Source organism: Pleurodeles waltl, chromosome 9, assembly GCF_031143425.1.
Source record: "Pleurodeles waltl isolate 20211129_DDA chromosome 9, aPleWal1.hap1.20221129, whole genome shotgun sequence".
In the NCBI taxonomy this organism is placed as follows: domain Eukaryota; kingdom Metazoa; phylum Chordata; class Amphibia; order Caudata; family Salamandridae; genus Pleurodeles; species Pleurodeles waltl.
Window position 1 is genome coordinate 1053071176 of NC_090448.1, and position 20557 is coordinate 1053091732.

Genomic DNA, 20557 nt, shown 5'->3' on the forward strand with positions numbered 1-20557 from the left:
CCCCCCCCCCCTAAACAAAACACACACACCAATCCCTGGTGTCTAGTGGTTTCTGCCCTCATTGGGGGTGCTGAAATGGCCTAAATACAATTTGCCCCCCCAGGGGAGCGACCATTGCCTAAGTGGTCGCTCCCCATACATAAAAACATTAAGTAAATAAAGAAAATATACATATCCCTGGTGTCTAGAGGTTTCTGTCCCCCCTCCCCCGGGGGGAGGGGGGCAGAAAAGGCCTATATATATTTTGCCCTCCCCCCAGGGAGCGGACCTTGCCCAAGGGGCGACTCCCCTTATGGGTAAGTATGATAAAAAAGAAATTCCCTGGTGTCTAGGGGTTTCTGCCCCCCGGTCGCTCCCCACACATAAAAAAATAAAAATAAACCACAAAAAAAATGGAAAAAATGTATCCCTGGTGTCTAGTGGTTTCTGCTCCCCTGGGGCAGATCGGCCTAGTTATATTAGGCCAATCTGCCCCTGGGAGGGCATAAATGGCCTAAAAATCATATGGCCCCCTAGGAAGCGACCCTTGCCCAAGGGACTGCTCCCTTTATTGAAATACATTAAAAAAAAAAAAAATCCCTAGTGTCTAGTGGGCATTTTTGCTGCCCGATCGCATCGCGAGACAGGAAGGGAAAGGTCTTTCCTTACTTATCTATGGTTCCCAAAGACCCAGCCCCCACGACTGATCCCTTGATGTGGCCACCTGAATCAGTCAGTCTCTAATCTGTCTCTAACGCTGGTGGCCTAATTCTGTAATGTTATAGATGTTTACATCTATTCTTGACTACCTTAATACTGTATTATTTTATACTCCTTTGTTGCCTTTTTTTTTTTTTTACTCACACGAATCCTCGGATGTAATTCAAGTAAACTTATTTTCATAGCATGTAAAGTGCTCTGATACCTTCGGGTCTAACTAGTGCTATAGAAAACTCAGAAATGAATAAATACATATGTAGTTCTTTTAAATAACATTTATTTGAGTCAGTTTGCATGAAAATATGGTTTATTTCAAACTGGAAAAAATCATTTAGAACCTGAGATACAGTATTTCATTGGGTGAGGTTAAAAGTGGAGAAATATGCTGTCAAATCCTGGAATCTTGGGAACCTCCTGCCCCCATTATTTTATTTTGAGAAGCATATCACATCTGTAGAAGTGAGAGGCTTTAAAAGTTGCTGCATGGAAGGTCTGATATTAATGAGCCATGGGAGCAATTTGAATATTCAGGTTTTGTTTACCTTACATGAAAAGCTCTGCAGATTGGCTTGGGACTGTAATCACCACATTCATTGCTAATCATTTGAGAATGACAGACTGAATTGCCTATCAGGATTAGAACATGTGCCCCATGATTATGTGCTAAACTCTATAGTGGGTTATCCGCCTAATGGCTAGTACCAGTCATATACGTTTAGTCTGTTTATAGCTTGAAACCTCACAGACAGAATTTTTTTTGTCACAAATGTCTTATTTGGGACATGTTAATAGCCATCCTGGAAAGCAGCTCCTTCCATTGCTTTCCATTGGCTTTTTGTTTTGTCACTCTTGCTTTCTCTTTGATGGTTTGATTTGTGTTAACCCATCCATCTAATCTTTGTCCGTCTCGTGGAGCTTAGCAGGTTTATCATACCTCTGATTGACTCCTTTCATCCTTCCACAAGTGTCTGATTTTCGAGAACTTTTTTCTTTTTCTGAAAACACTCCGTGATAGTGCAATGCCTTTTCCCCGTTCAGTGTCTTCCCACTTTTCCCAGCACATAGCCTGTCATAACATAAGAGTTTTTTTTCTTTTGAGCCTCTCTGTGTGGTTATAGTGATACACAGTTAGACAACTCTCAAGGTAATCCATGAGTGCATGTGTTTTTACCATGCATCATGCTTGCCCTCTCCTCTCAGCACATTTCTTTTCATACAATTACAAAAAAAAATAAAAGAAATTCAACAACTTTGTCCTTCGAGCCGCTCTTATGCACTCTCTCACTTGTATAAAGCTTTGTCCGAGCCGTTGTCCTATGCACTTTAACTCAACGTTGCTCTCTAGCTTATTCATGAATTCCACCCTCTCTCCACATTGCATTGTCTCTGGTCGCTTCCTTCCACACCCTTTCTGTGTTGCTTCCCCCACCTTTGGTGTTGCTTTCTTACCTGTGTTCTTTCCCTTTGTTGCTTCTTTCCCTGCCCTGTTTTGCTTCCCCGTATTTTGTGTTGCTTCCCTGCCCTTTGCGTTGCTTCCCCCAGTCTCTTGTTGCTTCCTCCCCCCCCCCCCCACTGGTGTTACACTTTTTTTTTAAACAATCCAACACTGATAGGTAAAGAAAAAGGAAAAAACACTTGTCATTTTATAGATGCATGCATACATTGTGTGTGTCCTACAAAGTGACGCAGCTGGCCGAAATTGCCTTTTTGCTGTTGATTTGCCATGCTCTTTAGCACAGGGAATTCCGTGCAGCAATAATTGATGATAACTTTATAGCGGGAAGAAACTGTGGTGAGAACTGTTGTTCTTCATCACCACTTTGCTCTTCCATCACAGGGTCACACTCATTCCAAGGTATTGATTTCGGTATTTAGTCCATCTACATATATATAATTGCCAACTGTCATGTTGTAATCCTGGTATGAATATATCTTTTTACCCCCTCTTGAACTACTGAACAGGGTAATTTATAATTTGAGGTATGGTAAGAAATGAGTATTGCAAAAAAATTAATATTTTTGCCGCAATCCTTCTTGAAAATTGTCTCTTTATAATTCAGATATTGAACTGTAACCTACTCAATGTTTTGCCTTTTACAGGAGGTCCTAGGATATAAAATAGATTACCACGTGTCACTTTATATTGTGGCTGTATTGGAGTACATTTCAGCCGATATTCTGAAATTAGCTGGCAATTATGTTTTTAACATACGGCACTATGAGATCTCCCAGCAAGACATTAAGGTGTCAATGTGTGCAGATAAGGTAAGACTTTATTCATAATTTATTCTTATGCATACAGACAGTGTTTGCAAACAACATAAGCCATTCATGTATTCCTAAGGCATACCCTCTTCATAGACCTATGGATACAGGCACAATAGGCCAGATGTATCAAACATTTTTGCGATCTCAAACGGCCCAACGGGCCATTTTCAATCACAAAAATGCATTTTTGTATGTATCAAGTCCAATTTGGTAGCTTGTTACCGAATTGCAAATTAGATTTGCAACTACATATTGATTCAGTATTAGGAAGGGACTTGTCGCAGAGGTATGTATGATTTTGTGACCGTGAATGCGGTCGCAAAACAGTCACAGTTACCACCAATTTCAAATTTGTGGTAACCCTTTCGCAAAGGGGAAGGGAGGGACCCCTTCCCCTTTGTGAATGCATGCGAAAATACCCCTGCCTACTCTTAAAAAATGAAAAGGAAACTTTAAGGAAAATGGGCTGCATTTAAAAAAGAAAAAAAAAAAAAGATAGCTTTATTTAAAAGCAATCACAGACTTGGTGGTCTGCTGAGCCCAGCTGGCCACCATCCCTGTGATTTGAAATTGTGACCTACCTCATAAATATTAATGAGGTAGGTCCATTTGCGAGCCCTTGCGAATCGCTATATGAAACTCCTGGAGTTTCATACATTCGCGTCTGTCTAATTGCGATTCACAAAACATTGCAATTTGGAAATTGCTAATGGAATGAATGATACATCTGGCCCAATGTGTGTAAAAGAGGGCCCTCCTTGTAGATAGAGGTTTTGCAGCTTGAATGTTTTCTGGATTTGCATGCTGTGCATTATTCCACCATCTAATGGATGGATCTGGAACTCCCACTCTTTTGTAGTCCTATTTTTTGTTTTTTGCTGTTGGTGGGCGCCGATGAGTGTCAATGCGTGTGTGTGTAGTGATTAATGAGAGCCTATGGAAATGTAGTAATACTTCGGTCTGATAAAGGTCTATCAAGGTTTTCCACTCTCTCCACCCTGTCTACCTTTCCTCCTTCTTCTTTAAGAACAGGTCCAACCTCGTATGGTGGTTGTAGATTAGTGAGGAGTACTTCTAATTCTGTGTGTGGTATTACCACCACACATCTAGTAATGCATTGTTATCCACCATTAAAAATGGGCTGTGTGCAAATCTGGTGTTGGGCCGTGGTTCATTGGAGGGAAAGGATCTCTTCTATGCCCAGTTGATAATGAGTTGATGCCACCGCCACAAAGTGTGAGGTTCTGTTGAAAGTAAGAGGTAAATATTTGTATGTATGATGGTGATAATTATAAATAAACTATACAATATTGTTCTGGAGCATGTCCATCATGTTCTAAGAACTCTGTCACCTCGAGCACCCTTTAACATAGATCAACTGTTGTATTACATCTTTATGTAGACCAAATGTGTGTTCCCTTTGCTCCTATTTGTGGCCAGATGAACTTCTTTCTATAACACAACACTGTAACTTATTATGATACATTATTTGTCTTTCGTGGTGAATGATATTCTGAAAAACATGTTGTTAAACAACTTTGTAACACGAGTAATTTTACTTGTTAACATTTCTTTTAAGGTTTTAATGGACATGTTTGACCAGGATGATGATATTGGCTTGGTTTCTCTCTGTGATGATGAACCCTCGTCAACTGGTGAATTAAATTATTATGACCTGGTCAGAATGGAGATTGCAGAAGAAAGGCAATATCTGCGTGAATTAAATCTTATCATCAAAGTATTTAGAGAAGCTTTTCTATCGAACAAAAAGCTGTTCACACAAAATGTAAGTCATTGTTAAATTTAGTCATTGCTCCAAATGCTCAGTATACAGTAAATGGTAGAGATAACTTCTCAATATATCTACAATATATTAATTTCCCAGTTACATTTTTCTCATGTTTTGTTCAGTTATATGGTATATCATTAACAATAGCACTAAACCATTATGCTGTGCTTTATATAAGCATTTGCCATCCTTGTACTTGAAAATGACAAATATTTGCTATAGCACAACATAGTGTGGCATCTCTCCTCCTCTTTTTCTCTACTTTCATTCACTTTAAAACAATAATTAAGAGAAGAAATCCTTCAATAAAGTTCTTTAATGCCCTTGCTTAGCATGCAAGTTGAGCATTAAGTATTCAGAATGACTATCAAAAAAATTGTTAGGTTGACTTTGCAACAGTTAATCAGGTGATTTTTCTCAACTATCTCTTTTGCCATTCTGAGACAGTAGATAACTGTAGGTGCCTTGTTGCACTTTGACCTCTCAAATAGGGGTTATCATCCTGTCCTCCTAATCTTTTAATTTTTCTGGCTGCTTAGTAAAGAAATTATATCAATTAAATCCTAATGTGTTCTTTCTGGTAAGAGGGGCTTATGCGGCTGTGAACCAATTTGGGTACATTTTACAAGGGAGGAAAGCCATACAATTTTGTAAGCATATTTCCAGGTTTCTTTTTAAAATTCTTGGGAGGGGAGCAGAATACTACTGCTAAGTTCATCCAGGATTTTGCCTGTTCGTTTATGTACAGCATCTCTAGGCCTGCAAATGAGAGCTTCACTGATGGATACTCTGCACGCTTCAGTCTGATTTGTACCTGCACATACTACAGACTCTGATCTTCTTGTGCTGTATTACCTCACTTCTTCCTGCCTTTATATTTTCTTCATTTCACATTGTTCTGAAACCTGCTGGCTATGTTCAGTATTGTTACAACTCTACCTTCTTAAGCACCATTTCTTCCTTTTGCTAGTTTTCTAGTCCTGGCATGCCTCCACTCGCCGCAGTGGTGTGCACACAGGTTCCTACTGACTTCTACACACACATACACTCACTCACACAAACACACACCGCCCCACTTTACCTAATGGCTTCCACTCCATATTCGCACAATATGAATGCTACAAAGATGGACATGGGCCAATGCTAACTTTTCCTGTTTTGGTGTCATGCCTTTGTATCTGATATTTTTACTGATGTTTCCTACATTTTTGTAAGCTTTTCGAAATGTCAGTGCCACCATTTTATTTTATTTACTTTTCTTCAGGCATTTTCTTTTCATGAAGAAATTAAAATATATATACAAAATAGTAAATGAATAGTGATGTTTGATCAAGCAGGGGTACGTTCAAAACAGTAATTGAAGGGAAAACTAAAAGTAGTCTGTGGAAAGGAGTGGGGGGGCAGTTGTGATGACAAAGAGGTGTGAGGAAAAAGACGGAATGGGAGGCTGAAGGGGAAGTAAGAGAAAGGGATTCAGTGATTAAAGATCAGGGTGATGTGGTGGGAAGGTGGAGAAAGATAAAGTGAGCTGCTTCGGAGATCCCAGGCAGGTTTCTTAAAAGAGAGGGGTATGAGCACGTTCCTCTTTAGAACTCTGGAAGCGGAGAAAAGTAGGGGAGGGAATGGAGGTCCATGCACTGAGTCACTTAAGCCCTCGTCACCAGCAGGCTGGACTGCGGTAATACTCTTTAAGTAGGAATGACTGCATGCCTCCTAAAGAGACTAGAAGCAATACAAAACTTAACTTGACCTCCCCAAATGATCTTGTATAACCCCACACCTCAAGAAGCTACACTTGCTCCTGATCCAGAAAAGATACCAGTTCAAGATGCTGACCTATGCGTTCAACGCCCTGCACAACGAAGGACCAGCATACATCAACAAATGAATGACCTTCCACCTACTGACCAGACCTGCCTCCCTCTTCCTCGCATACACCCTCCGATCCGCCGAAGCAGCAGCGGAGGATGCTTCTTCTCTCACCTGGCGGCCAAAGCTTGGCATGACCTTCCCCTACACCTCAGGAATGCCACATCGCTCCAGGAATTCAGAAAAGGACTCAAGAGATAACTGTTCGAATGAACAGAGCACCGCGAAGCAGCTAGCAACTCCATCGCCTTGAGACCCTCACGGATGATTTGCCGTGCTTTATAAATCCTGGTTGACTGATTGAGCCACATGCTGGAGAGTTTGTGATGGAAGAGAGACACAAAACAAATTTTGTTCCAGCTTTGGCGTACTTCATACAATCTTTGTTGCATTTATTTTGGACTCACGGATGCTCCGTGCCTCTTCTAGTAAAAGTCCTAACAAGTAGAATAGCTTCTCATGAGTCTACTTTCTGATGGATATTCCTAATTGCAGATTTCCCACCTTTAAATACTCTCCAGGCACCAGAATGGATCCAGAAACTGGTCTTTGGCAGTGTTCCTGTGCACTGCTTGACTGCATGTTAGCTTTGTACTGCCCTGGCAGTGACGAAGTAGAGCCACATATACGTGCCATCCATATGCACTAATATCAGTTCCTGTATTTCCCTGCCTTCCGACGCGGACATGAAACCCTGCTTACAATTTTATCAGTTTCCTGACAACTTCCACTTTGAATTTCAGTGTGATAGTGAACAATATCCCTACCTACAACTACTAATTCCAAACCATAACACAAGTGCAGAAAACAAATGTCAGTAATGGACTGGCACAAGGTGGGTCTCTGGTGTCTGGATTTGGGTGAAGACTCGGACATTGAAGTAACAAATGTGCTCTAATGCACCTAAAAATGAACCGGAATTAGGAGGCAAGCTGTATGTCACTGAACGCAAGAACAAGTTGCAGCCTCGCACAAGTCCTGTGCCCATTCCAAGTGGCAGTCAGCTTCTCACTCCAAGTCCGCTGGTTTATCCAAGTCGAAGTCCAGAAGCAAACAGAAAAAAATCAAAGCAAGGCTTAACCCCATTCTGCCACTCTGAATCCAAAGAGAAAGCGCAAGGATATCATGATGTAAGTGTCCTTCAGTCTCAGGATCTCCGAAGCACATTCTTCAGATGATCCGGGCCATCCTGAGTTTCCCAGGACATTGGTTGCGCCCTCAGCAGATTGAAGTCTTGAAAGAGGCTATGCTACAGATTTTTGTTGTGCTTCCAGCTCCCTTAGGCACGTCTTTGACCCCCAAGGAACCGAAGGGGAACCTTAGGCCGGTTACAGGCAGCAGATCCTTCTTCGGTTGTGTCTGACCCCTTGAAACACACCTCAGGCCTTGTACCAACTCAGATACAAGCTTTCACTACAGCTCCAAGACATGTGCCGGGCACTTCCACAAGGTGCTGGTACCAGCGACTTCAAAAGAGGATCCAGTGCGGATTCCAGTGTTGGACACTAAACCAACTTTGGCTTGGTCTTGTTAGATGTTGCGCTATGAAATTACAAAAGTACACTCAATCATCACGAGATCCTGACTCTGACCAGATGCCTCTATCAGGGCAGATGCATCAGCAGAGGCTCCATTATCTTTTTGGCTCTGACCCTGTAGAGGGAACATCCCAGAATAGTAATGATGACAGTGGGGATGAGGCATTTTCTCTCTCTTTATTACATAGATAATACCTTTGACATGGATTTACAAAAGGCCAGTGGGCTTGAAACCTCCCCTGAGGCACGGTTTGGCTTTCCTTTGGGAGCCACCAAAGGAAGAAAGAAGAAAGTTCTTTGTTTGCAATGGTAGTATAAAGGGCAGCTCAGGTCCTGGATTTGCAACTGATTCTAGTCAAGACCAAAGTTAATGTCCTCAGAAATGTTGCTGCATGGGCCAGTCACAGTTGATCCTTTGTTTCAGTTTAACAAGGCTTTCACCAATACTTTGATGGCCATCTGTTTAAAACCATGTTCCTACTGCTGGAAAGGAAGGTGGCTAGCCGTCACAGACGTACTTCTGGTGAGCCTGATTTTCTTTCTAAACATCCTACTGCACAGAGCCTGGTGGTTCAGACTTTACCCAGAAAAGGTGGATGTCATCTAGATTTTGGAGGAAATGGTTCACGATCTGCAGTGGTGGCTGCTCAGTTGGAATCGGTCCAGTGGCAAGCCCATCTCACTTACCTACCCAAAAGCTGATGATGGTGATAGCTGCATCCCTGCTGGGCTGTAGAGGCCATCTGGTGGAGATGGAGATTAGAGGACTTTGATCTCCAACAGAAGCTCGGCTACTCATTTGCATTGCTGGCCATTCGTCTGCCTCTGAAGGCCATCCTGCTGTTCATCAAAGGGAGACTGGTGAAGGTATTCATGAGCAATACCACTGGAACATGGTATTGCAACAAAAAGGACGGAGTGGTATTCTGGATCCTGTGCCAGTAGGCTCCAGGTTTCTGGAGCCAAGGCATTTCCATGACCGTGAGCCATCTGGCAGGATCCCTGAATTCCACAGTAGACTACTTGAGTGGGCGGCGCTGGGCTGATTACAAGGATTGTATGTATCCTGTTAGGAGTTGCATTTCGGCTGGAATGGAACATGGGACTCCTGTATGCGTTCCAGCACGGGCCTCTCCGGTGCAGAGTTCTGAAGAAGATTGAGAATGACCATTCCTTGGCCATCCTAATGACTTTGGGCTAGGAGTGTGTAGTACCCGGAACCTTCAATCAGGCTACCACAACCTTAGGATCTTCTGTGACAACAGGGCAGAGTCCTTCACCAGAATATGCACAATCAGCACCTACAAGCATTAAAATTGAGCAGTGGCAACGCCTTGCTGTCGACCTGCCACTTGAGATCATAAATGTCATCCTTGTTGAAAGACACCCTCCTGCTAAATCTATTTATACTGGACACTGGGACAAATTTTTGCCCTTGTGTGGCACTGGGAAGATTGATACCTTGCAAACAAAGTTGCTTTTGTTTTATCTTTAGCCCAGCAAGTCCTTGCAGTGAGCACTATGAATCTCCTTCAGCCTTTCTGGGTTTACCGGACCAGTCATCCTTGTTTAACTTCCCTGCTGTGATGGTATTTATTAAACATTTGATACATGTTCCCTCCCAAGCTTTGATGCCACAATGCAACCTTAACTAGGTCTTGACGGATCTCAAGTGTGCGTCCTTCGAGCTGATGCATAGTCGCTACATCCACGGACTTCGAAGATTGTCTGATTGCAGCTCATCATGTGAGTTAACTCTAGACATTTTCGGAGCAACCACACAGAGTACATTTTTCCTGGGCAAGTTTGCGCTGTGGATTCAGGCAGCATTCTTGCCAAAAGTTGTGACTCCCATTTGCAAAGGGCAATTCATCACTTTGCATGTGTTCTTTTCCACACCTCAACCTTCTAAATAGGAGAGGCCCTTTTGGCTGGACCCCAAAAAAGTATCCACTAGAAAGAACAAAAGACTGCAAAGTAAGACAAAAGGTAGAAATAAGATAAGGCTAAGAAAGTAAGGCGGAAGAACAAAATAGATGGGGTTAGGGGAGTAGGGCTAAAGGCTACTGACAAATTAGGTAAAAAGTGAGCTGGTTGCATGGTCAACAAAGAGAGGTGGCGGTACTTAATTGTGGAATTATTGACGCAGCTGTTGTCAGAATTCTGCTGGTGAAGTTCCATAGATATGGTAAATGCTCCTAATAAGCATTTGGGTGGTAGTGAAGTGTGGTCTGACCTTTAGCATGGCTTTAGTATGCAAGTAGTGTGACTTCACAATACTAAACGTATGCAATTCATTTAAAGCCACAGCCCTCAAGTTTTGCAGAGTGAATCTTTTCTGGATTCACATGCTGTGCATTATTCTGCCATCTAGTGGTTGGATCTGGAATTACTATTTCACCAAATGTTTTAGTCCATCTTTTCTTTCTACATTTGTTTGTGGGTGTCGACTGAAGCACCATTTGGTGTCCCCTTATGATGTTGTCATTCTTCCTCTGGAAGTTCCCGCCTTAGTTCGCCTTCTTCAGATTCTTTTTTTCTGCTGTTGGGCCTGGATGTTTCTGTAGAGACATCTCCAACTCAAGGAAGAATTTGGAAGCATTTGCTGGAAAACTTTGTGAAAACTTTTTTGAAGTAACAGAACTTGGTATAGGCGACGGGGAGCAGATTAAAACGAGCAAAGAGCGAGCATGTATTTATTTTTCTTTACTTCGATGGACTGCCGAGAATGCCAGCACAGGGGGGCCCTGCCTGCGTGATGGAGAAAACACTGTTCTGCAAAAACTGCCATCAGAAATACGCCCAGAAAGACCAGCATAGAGTGTGTTTTTTGTCTTCCTGTCAACCACCAGAGTGAAGATTGTCATGCCTAATCTATGTTTGCGCCGAAGACGCTGAGGGTGAGAGAGAGGCAAAGGATGGCTCACCACACTTTGCAATGCCAAAAATCAACTCCATCCCTTCAAGTTTTGTAGCTTTCCAGTGACGAGGAGGAAAATGTCGCAGAGGGAGCTGAAGGGGAAATTCGGAGGGTGATGTGGAGATCATCAAGGTTGAAGGAGAAGTGCCAAAGAAGAGCCGAAAGGAGGTAAGAGAATCCCTAACCTATGCTAAGACACCAAAGTAAAAAAAAAAAATATATTAGACTTGTGGGTACAAAAGGGAGGCTCAGCACCAAAACGCTCGCCGTCCACAGGCATACCTCACGAAAGGGAGTCCCATGGAGCCCTTGAGGGGGCTTCTGGTGCAGAAAAACCCCCCAAAAACATGTTTTGTTGAAGGACAGAAGGGCTAAAGACGTTTCGTCGTCGAAAGGTCACAACTCAGTCGCGTCAGCGAAGCTCCCAATCAGAACAGATGACGAAGGAAATTTCGACGGTGAAAAGAAAAAATGGCTGCTCTTTTAAAAAGCTATCTTCTTGTAGGGCTGTCACACCAAGGGCTGAAAATAAATGTCACACCAAGGGCTGAAAATAAATATTCTCTTCAAAAGATCCAGCGTACATTAAAGGTATTTTCTCATCAGACATAATAATGTCGACTGCAAGAAAAAGGGCCAATATCCCATCAACATCAGGGCTTCCCTCAGACAAAGAAATGAAAAGAATGGAATTCATGGGTAGGAGGATGGAACGGAGTGCAGCAAACCAGTGGCTTAACACCAGCTCCAATGCTTTGCTTGCTACACACCCACCAACAGTAGGAGAAAATAGAAGAATCAATGAAACTTCTTCCTGAGCAATATGAAAAGAGGGCAGCACATCTGGGGGGAGGTGGGGAGTGGAAAGAACATGGCAAATACTTGCTTAAAATCTGCACTGGATGTGGGGGACACAACTAGTCGCCAGCTAATGATGGGGGTTATGCTAAGACGTCCCGCTTGGCTAAGACTTTCAGGTTTCAAACCCGAGATCCAAGCTAACATAATAAACACCCCTTTTAATGGCTACAATTATTCTGGAACTCTGTGGATGATAACCTGAATAAACTAAGATATGATAATGAAATCGCAAAGTCCATGGGCGCATTGCAGTTTTGTTGAGGAACATGAAGGGGATTTTTCTCAGGAAGGCGGCCAGCCTCTAGGGTTAGCTTCCTGATGGGGAGTTCACATCAAGGCTTCAGCTGTGGCACACAACCCACTTCCTTACAACAAAACTGGCAGTACCAGTAACAAGGGAGCAATTCCTTTCAGAGATGAGCTAGAGGAAGAGGACAGCCAGCTAGAGGAGGTTCAACTCCTGCAAACAAATTACTGCACTACAGCCATAATAATATCACATGTACTACCTGGGAAAGAAAACAGCAAAAAATCAGAGTACCATTGCAAAACACCAGTGGGCTGAAGACTGTAAAAATGTCTCCAGGAGTGGAGGAAAATAACTTCAGGCAAATGGGTTTTAAACACATTAGAATTCGGGTATTGCATAGAATTAATCAAATACCCACTAATAAGGGGGTCCAAAGAAAACAATTCATTCAAAGGAGGAAACAGAACGACTCCTCAAGAAGGTCGAAGAACTGTTAGTCAATCAAGCAATAGAATTGGTGCCAAATCAAGAAATCAACCAGGGAAATTTCTCAACATATTTTTCAATAACAAAGGTAGATGGATCCCTGAACCCAATCCTAGATCTCAGGTTTATCAAGTTTATAAAGACAAAAAGATTCAAGATGACAGCCCTGCAGGACGTTATCCCAGTATTGCAAAAAATAGATTTTATAGCAACTATAGACTTAAAGGACGCTTACTTGCATATCCCAATGAATTCAAAGCACAACTAATATCTAAGGTTTGTGGTGAACAAAAGACATTATCAATTCAAAGTTCTAGCCTTTAGAATCAAATCTGCACAGTGTTCACAAAGTGCCAAGCTGCAGCAGCGGCACATCTCAGAAGAACGGGTATACATGTATATCCTTGCCTTGATGACTGGTTAGTGAGAGCGCACACTTACCAGAAATGCAAACAGGACATACAATTTGATGGTGATAAACACACTGTACACTCTAGGTTTCTCATTAAACATAGAGAAATCATTTCCAGAAACAGAGCAGGAGAAGATATTCTTGTGAGCAAGAATAAACTCGATTCAAGGGAAGGCTTTTCCCAGCGATAAAATAATGCAATCCCTTCTGGAGGAAACTCTCTTTTACTGGAAGGGAGAAGCTCTAACATAGAGGACTGTGGGTAAGTGTTTGGGAAAGATGGCATTATGCATTTCCTTGATCCAGAATGTGAGACTGCATATGAGACTAATATAGGAGTGGCACCAAAATCAATGGTCACAAACAACAGGGAGTTGGTAAGATCTAGTGGTTGCCATGCAGAAAGTTCAGGAGGAAATAGCGTGGTTCAACAGGAAAAACAAGGAGCGCCCTTTCTGCAGTCATCGCCGTCATTGACAATAACCTCAGACGCCGCTCATATCAGAGGCGGAGCACATATGAGTTCCCTGAAAATAATCAGAATCTTGAGGGATGAGTATACAGTACAACACATCAGCATCCTGGATTTAAAAACTTTATAGCTTAGAAAGCTTTCCAAAGACATTTGCGGGAAAAGACAACATTAATTCAGACAGACAGTATGACACAACAGCAACAAGCGGGCAGTGGGCATTGGGGGGGGGGGGCTCAATCTCCACCTCTCTCGAAGATAGCTCAGAAACTCTGGAGATGGGCAATTCAGAAGAACATGGAGATTCAAGCAGTACATCGACCAGGAAAGACAATTGTGTTTCGGACAGACTTAGCAGACTGGCTTCAGGTTCTCACGTACCACTCTCTGATTGTATTCAGTCAAAGGGTGGTACAAACAATTTGTTTTAGAAATGGGGCACACCAACAATAGATTTGTTTGCAACACCCTGAAACGCAAAATGCCAAAACGTTGGCTCCAGACAACCATACCTTCAGTCTCTGTGGAATGCCCTTTTGATAAACTGGTCAGGGGCATTTGCATATGCTTTTCCCCCAATTCCTCTGTTGCACAAAGCAATCACCAAATGTAAGAGAAGTAGCATGACCATTATTTTAATTGCGCCACAATGGACAAGACAAACATGGTACTCTGAGATAGTTCAACTAGCTCACGGAAGATTACAAACATTTCCAAGAAGACAGGATCTACTAACAATGGAAAGGGGAACAGTGTTACAACCAGAATATTTAAAATTGGTGCCATGGCTCCTGAAGACTTAGAATTCAGTTACATGGAGTTACTGGAAAATACAATGGCTGTACTAAAGAACAGATCCACAGTTCATTCTGAAGGTGGTTTCAGAGTTTCACTTTATTCAATCTATTCAAATTCCATGTTTCTTTCAAGATCCAAAGACATGCTGCAAGGATACTGCATACATTGGATGCAAGATGTGCCATTATGTACTACATTGAAAGGACAAACCCTTTCAGAAAAACTCAGCAAGTGTTTGTATCTTTTAAAAAATACTACTTGGGAATCCCAGCTACAAAGATCACATTTGCTAAATGGATTCCGTGTAGGAAGCTGGCTCTGTATATACTATAGCAAAATGAGATATAGTGTGCACAGAGTCCAGGGGGTTCCCCAACCGAGGCTAAAGTATATAATAATAATGCTCTCTTTTGTGGTAATGGGGTCGAGCGGTTAGGCTTATCAGAGAGTAGTGCAAAGCATTTGTTGTACACACACAGACAATAGAAGAAGCACGCACTCAATGATTTAACTCTACAAATGGTTTTCATATAGCAAAAATGCATTTATTAATTTATTTCTAGAACCACAAGATTTAAGTTGCAGGTAAGCACTTCAATAGATTTGTATTCCACACATATATCAGTAGTACTTTGTTTGAAATCGATACATTTTACCGTTTTTAAATATTGGCAATTATCTGTTTTAAAAGGTGACAGTGCAATTTTCAGAAACAGTTCCTTGGTTAAAGAAAAGTTAGATCGATTTGCAGGTAAGTACAACACTTACAGTTCCAAGTCTCTGGGGGTTAGGAAGTCCACAGGTTGGGGTTCAAGTTAACCCCAAACACCCACCACCAGCAACACAGGGCCGGACCAGGTGCAGAGGTCAAAGTGTAGGCAAAATTAACATGGGCTCCTATGGAGACTGGGGGCACTCTGTTTCAAATCTGCAGGCAGGTAAGTACCTGTATTTCCGGAGGGGAGACCTGGGGGTATAGAGGAGCACTGGGGGGGCCACAAGTAGGCACCAAACATACACCCTCAGCGGCACTGGGGCGGCCAGGTGCAGGCTGCAAATAAGGCATCAGGTTTCCAATAATTCTTAATGAGGGGGCCCCGGGGGTCACTCAGATGCTGCAGGCGAGGTCCAGGGGGTCGACTTGGCTAAACCACAAGCTGGACAGGGTGGATGGCTGCCTGCTGAACGTACCTGCGTTCTCCAAGGTCTGGGGGGTGGGGTGAAGGTGTCTTTAGGAATCGGATATCGTAGTCAGGAGCTTTCGCGGTCAGGGGGGGTCCTCAAGATTCCCTCTGCTGGTGTTGTCGTGGAGCGGTTAACCCAGGGTGGCCACTTGCTCAGAATCGCCTGGGGGTCCTCCCTAGCTGGTTGGGCCACCCGGATACGGGCTCTGGGCGTTGGGTGAAAGTGGTCAGGACTCACGCATGCGGAGTGAGGCTGGAGTCCTTGGTTGTTGTTTCTTCTTGGACAGGGCCGCTGTCCACAGGAGTGCTTGGTCCTTTTGGGGTGCAGGGCAGTCCTCTGGAGCTTGGCAGAGATCACTGGTCCCGTTGGATATGTTGCTGTTGTGGTGCAGGTTCTTTGAAGCAGGAGACAGGCCTGTAGGGCTGGAGCCAGGTCAGTTGTGGTTTCAGCAATTCAGTCCTTCTTCTTGTCAGGCCCAGGAATGGGGTGAGCTGGGTTCAGGGAGGCCCTTAAATCCTAGATTTAGGGGTGTTGCAAGGGGCAGTAGGCAATGGCCACTGTCCCTGAGGGTGGCTACACCCTTCTTGTGCCCACTCCCTCTGGGGAGGGTGACGCAGGCCTAACCCTCTTGGTCCCTGTCCTCCAAACTAAGATGGAGGATTCTGCAGGGAGGTGGTCACTTCAGCTCTGGACACCTTAGGGGTGGTCCTGGCTGGGGTGGTCACTCCTCCCTGTTTTCTCTAATTTTCCTGCTGGACTTGCCGCCAAAAGTGGGGCTTTGTCTGGGCGGCGGGCAGCCTCACTAGCTGGGGTGCCCTGAGGCACTGTAACCCGAGGCTTGAGCTTTTGAGGCTCATCGCCAGGTATTACAGTTCCTTCAAGGGGGGGGGTGTGAAGCACCTCCACCCAGGACTGGCTTTGTTTCTGACCACCGAGAGCAAAAAGGCTCTCAGCCCATATGGTAAGAAACTTGTCTGAAAGTGGCAGGCTGGCACAGACCGGTAAGTCCTGCACTAGCAATTTGGCTAACATACAGGGGGCATCTCTAAGATGCCATCTGGGTGCATTTTTCAATAAATCTCACATTGGCATCAGTGGGGGTTTATTGTGCTGAGACGTTTGATATCAAACTTCCCAGTATTCAGTGAAGCCATTATGGAGTTGTGGCGTTCGTAATGAAACACTCCCAGGCCATATACTCAATATGGCTACACTGCACTTACAATGTCTAAGAATGGACACTGTAGGGGCGTATTGTTCATGCAACTATGCCCTCACTTGTGGTATAGTGTACCCTGCCTTAGGGCTGTTAGGCCTGCTAGAGGGGTGTCTTACCTATGCCACAGGCAGTGGTTTGTTACTTGCTGCAGCCCTTGGGGACCTTCCCTGGCCACAGGTCCCTTGGTACCAGGGGTACCTTTTCCAAGGGACGTAACTGTGTGCCATGGGTGTGCCAATTGTGGAAACAAAGGTACAGATTTTGGGAAAGAACACTGGTGCTGGGGCCTTATTAGCAGGATCCCAGCACACTTTCAGTCAAAGTTAGCATCAACATTAGGCAAAAAGTGGGAGGGTGGTAAACATGCCAACAGTGGCACTTTCCTGCACAGCGCAAATAATTCAGTTACGTCACATCTAAAGCACCAAGACCTCACTCCTCATGAAAAAAGGGGCAACCATTACCTTTCTAGCAAATACTCCTTTACAGGAAATTTGCATGGCAGCGACATGGTCTTCAGTGCACACGTTTACAAAACATTATAGCATTGATGTTTAGATGAACAGAGAACCTCAAGTGGGACAAAGGGTGCTAAGCAATCTATTCACAAGTCAATGCCCATCTTCAACCCAGCCATCACTGTAAGAAAACCCGTATAAAATCAGTGCACATCATGTGAATCCAGAAAAGATTCATGCTGCAAAACATAACATGTAGGTGTAGTTTTGCAGCTTGAAGAATTTTCTGGCTTCACAAGCGTCCCACCCACCTCCACCAAGATGATGGGAGGGGAAAAAAAAGAGAATCTGAAGATGGCAAACTAAGGTGGGAACATCTGGAGGAAGCACAACGACGTCACAAGGGGACACCAAATGGTGCTTCCGTCGATGCCCACCAACAAACAAAGGTAGAAAAAGGACTAAAAGAAATTGGTGAAATAGTAGAAAATTCTGACCACTAGATGGCAGAATAATGCACAGCATGTGAATCCAGAAAATTCTTCAAGCTGCAAAACGTCACCTACAGGTAAGAAACTTTACATTGGCTAACTTTACACTAATTGATAGCACTTACACACTCACCTCTTAACTTTGTTAGTGGAAAGTGTTCCTGTGGTATTATTTATTAATTGGTAACTCTTGTCTCCTCAGGATATTGACATCATATTTAGCAACATTCTAGACATTCATGAATTGACTGTGAAACTTTTTGGGTTGATGGAGGATACTGTGGAAATGACGGACGAAAGCAGCCCTCATCCTCTGGTGGGCAGCTGTTTTGAGGATCTTGCAGAGGTGTGTTTAAGTAAATCTTAGTTTATTGCTGCTTATAATGCAATGATTTCAATATGTGAATGTATTCACTCACTAGACGTTAAAATATACAATGTATGTTCTTTACTGAAATTGTGTTTTAAGGCTTTTTAAAAAAGATTTTTAACATCTTGGATTTTTGATTCTTTAAACAGTAACGTTTAATGTATTAGCACAGTTTTAATAATAAAACAGAGCGGTAATAATTGTCATGTGACGTGTCCTTCCCACCAACTATGTAATAATATCATGCACAATTTTCATCATCTCGTGGGGTATTTGTTTGTTTTATTTCTTTATTGGAGTAGCCACAGATTGAGAGAAAGTTAGCCTTTGGCAGACATCAGGGAACTTTAGATAGTGGCAAAACGGTGACTCATCTCTTGGATTTGTCCCACAGGCTAGGTCTGACCAAAAAGCCTAGAGAGAGACCTTGTAGTGGCGAGTTGAATGCTTCCTCCTTCAGAGTATGAAAGAATACATTTGTGTATATAGTGCAGCTCTTCAAACAGGGTCCCCTAAAGCCACTTCCTTGTAATAGCATTGAATTTTACAGAGAATTCAGAATACTTTTTCTCTACTTTCCAGATGGGAAAGTGGTTGCTTTTATTGTGATTTGTCATACACATATTTCTCCATTCTTTGATTTGGTATTGGCAAAGACCTTTTGATCTTACTAAAAAAATGTTATAGTAAATTAGTGTATACTGCAAAGAGAATATCTGCATAACAGTAGTTCCCTTCGGTTCCAGGTACTGCTGTGGCAATGGGTGCTATTTGAGACCAAAAAATGTTTTTATTCTTCTAGACAATTTTTTTTTATTGGTGAAAGTTCAGCAGCTCCCCCAACAATAAAGTTTCACAAAAACATTGCAAAAAAGGTATTCACAAAGCCAGAAAGGATGTCACCAAGCTCCAGACGTTTCGGCTTTGCCAGAGCTTTCTTCGGGTATGAGCCACTGACGTTAAAGCAGAGGTCTTTAGACTGAGAGGGCGCTACTCCTTAGAGTCTATGGTTGCTGTTTTGGTCAAATGTGAATCCACGGGGTGGCAGGGAGGAGGCCAACCGGGTTGCATTCCGATGCCATCACTAGTGTACTGGGCCAAGGATGCACCCCAATTGTGTCTGCCTTATTAAAAATTCAGATGAGGGGCTCATAGTCCTTGCTAGGCTTACAGTCAAAGTCATTCTTGTTTTTTTAAACACAGGGGAGAAAAGTATCATTGGTTGTGCAGGCACCGGGGCCCAGTTGTATGAGGAGCCAACTAAAACCTAGTCATAGTTGTTTTAACATCCTTTCTTGCTTGCATTAAGGCCCATTGCATACTTGCTGTAACAGTGTTGCTTTTTGTCTTGGAGCAGTGCCTCAAGGAAGGGGAAAACTGAAACAGAAGAGACACCTTAGTGTGGCCTCAGTGAGGTGGCAGTGAGAGGAATGTTGCAAGATAGGAGCCCTGTTTTTAGCAGAGGGTATATCATGTTTTGCAAAACAGTAGCCCTCATTAGTGAAGCAGGTGCACAGGCACTGGGACCTAGGGGCCCACTGCATCACAGCGATTAATGCCTCACTTTAAAAAAGGTCCTTTTTTTTTTCTTTCTTTCAAGCATTATAGTCAAGGACACCTTTGCCAGAAACAATAAGGGGACATCCTGTGGGGGCTTATATTTTTTCTTGAAAGGAACAGACAGCCTGTTTCAAGATTGGTCAGGCAAGGTGGGGAAAGGATGAAAAAGTCAACAGTGATAGCCTGCTACTCAGGGCCTCGGTTATCATTAGTGCAACGGTTGCAGTTGCATTGGGGCCCAGGACTAAAAGGAGACCACAGATATGAGGACCAGTAGCTTTTGGTCATTTACTTAATTTGTTTGATACATTTGCTCAAATTTAGTGTGAATTATGAGCTACAGAAAAAGTACCCTTGACATGATCTCCCGAGCCCAGCGCCCTTAACTCAGCCCTTCCCTTTCTGCTCCCTTAATCCTTGCCATAACATTTTTGAGGGGGCTGACTTCAAAACGTTTTGTTTAGAGGCGCTCAGAGCAACAACATTTGAAGACCGCTGCATTAAAGTGTCAGTCTCCTCTGCAGCAGTTAAATATTGATGATGTTGGAGCGGGATTTTGTTGCATGAGTGCAGGTAGCATTTTTGGGAGAGATGTATTGTGTTGTTCATGTTTACTTGATCTTATTGTAGCTACATTTGTAGGTTAGTGAGAGTGTCCTAAAACTAAATTTGTCATTAATTGTGGAGCTAAGGTGGTGAATTTAAGATTGGAGAATGTCATTTTAGGGCTTTCTAGTTACTTATCCTTGTTCTTAACCACTTGAAGAAATGTTTGGTCAGGCCAGGGTGTATTGAAATGGCATAGTTGATCCAGAAGTTTATAGTGGTTGCTTTTGATACAGGATAGTTCTCAGGAGAGATAAGTGAGAGGATGGGCCAGAATAAGAGATGATATGTGTTAGATATACTAAC

The 20557-nt window shown here is 43.1% G+C and overlaps 1 protein-coding gene across 1 annotated transcript in view; it reads left to right on the forward strand.

The window, feature by feature from the left end:
- SOS2 (SOS Ras/Rho guanine nucleotide exchange factor 2) overlaps positions 1-20557 on the forward strand; it is a 282480-nt gene that overhangs the window by 105698 nt on the left and 156225 nt on the right. The window contains exons 4-6 of the mRNA XM_069208691.1: positions 2800-2964; positions 4547-4753; positions 17918-18061. Of these exons, the coding sequence (XP_069064792.1) occupies positions 2800-2964; positions 4547-4753; positions 17918-18061 (516 nt within the window). The remainder of the gene's footprint in view (positions 1-2799; positions 2965-4546; positions 4754-17917; positions 18062-20557) is intronic.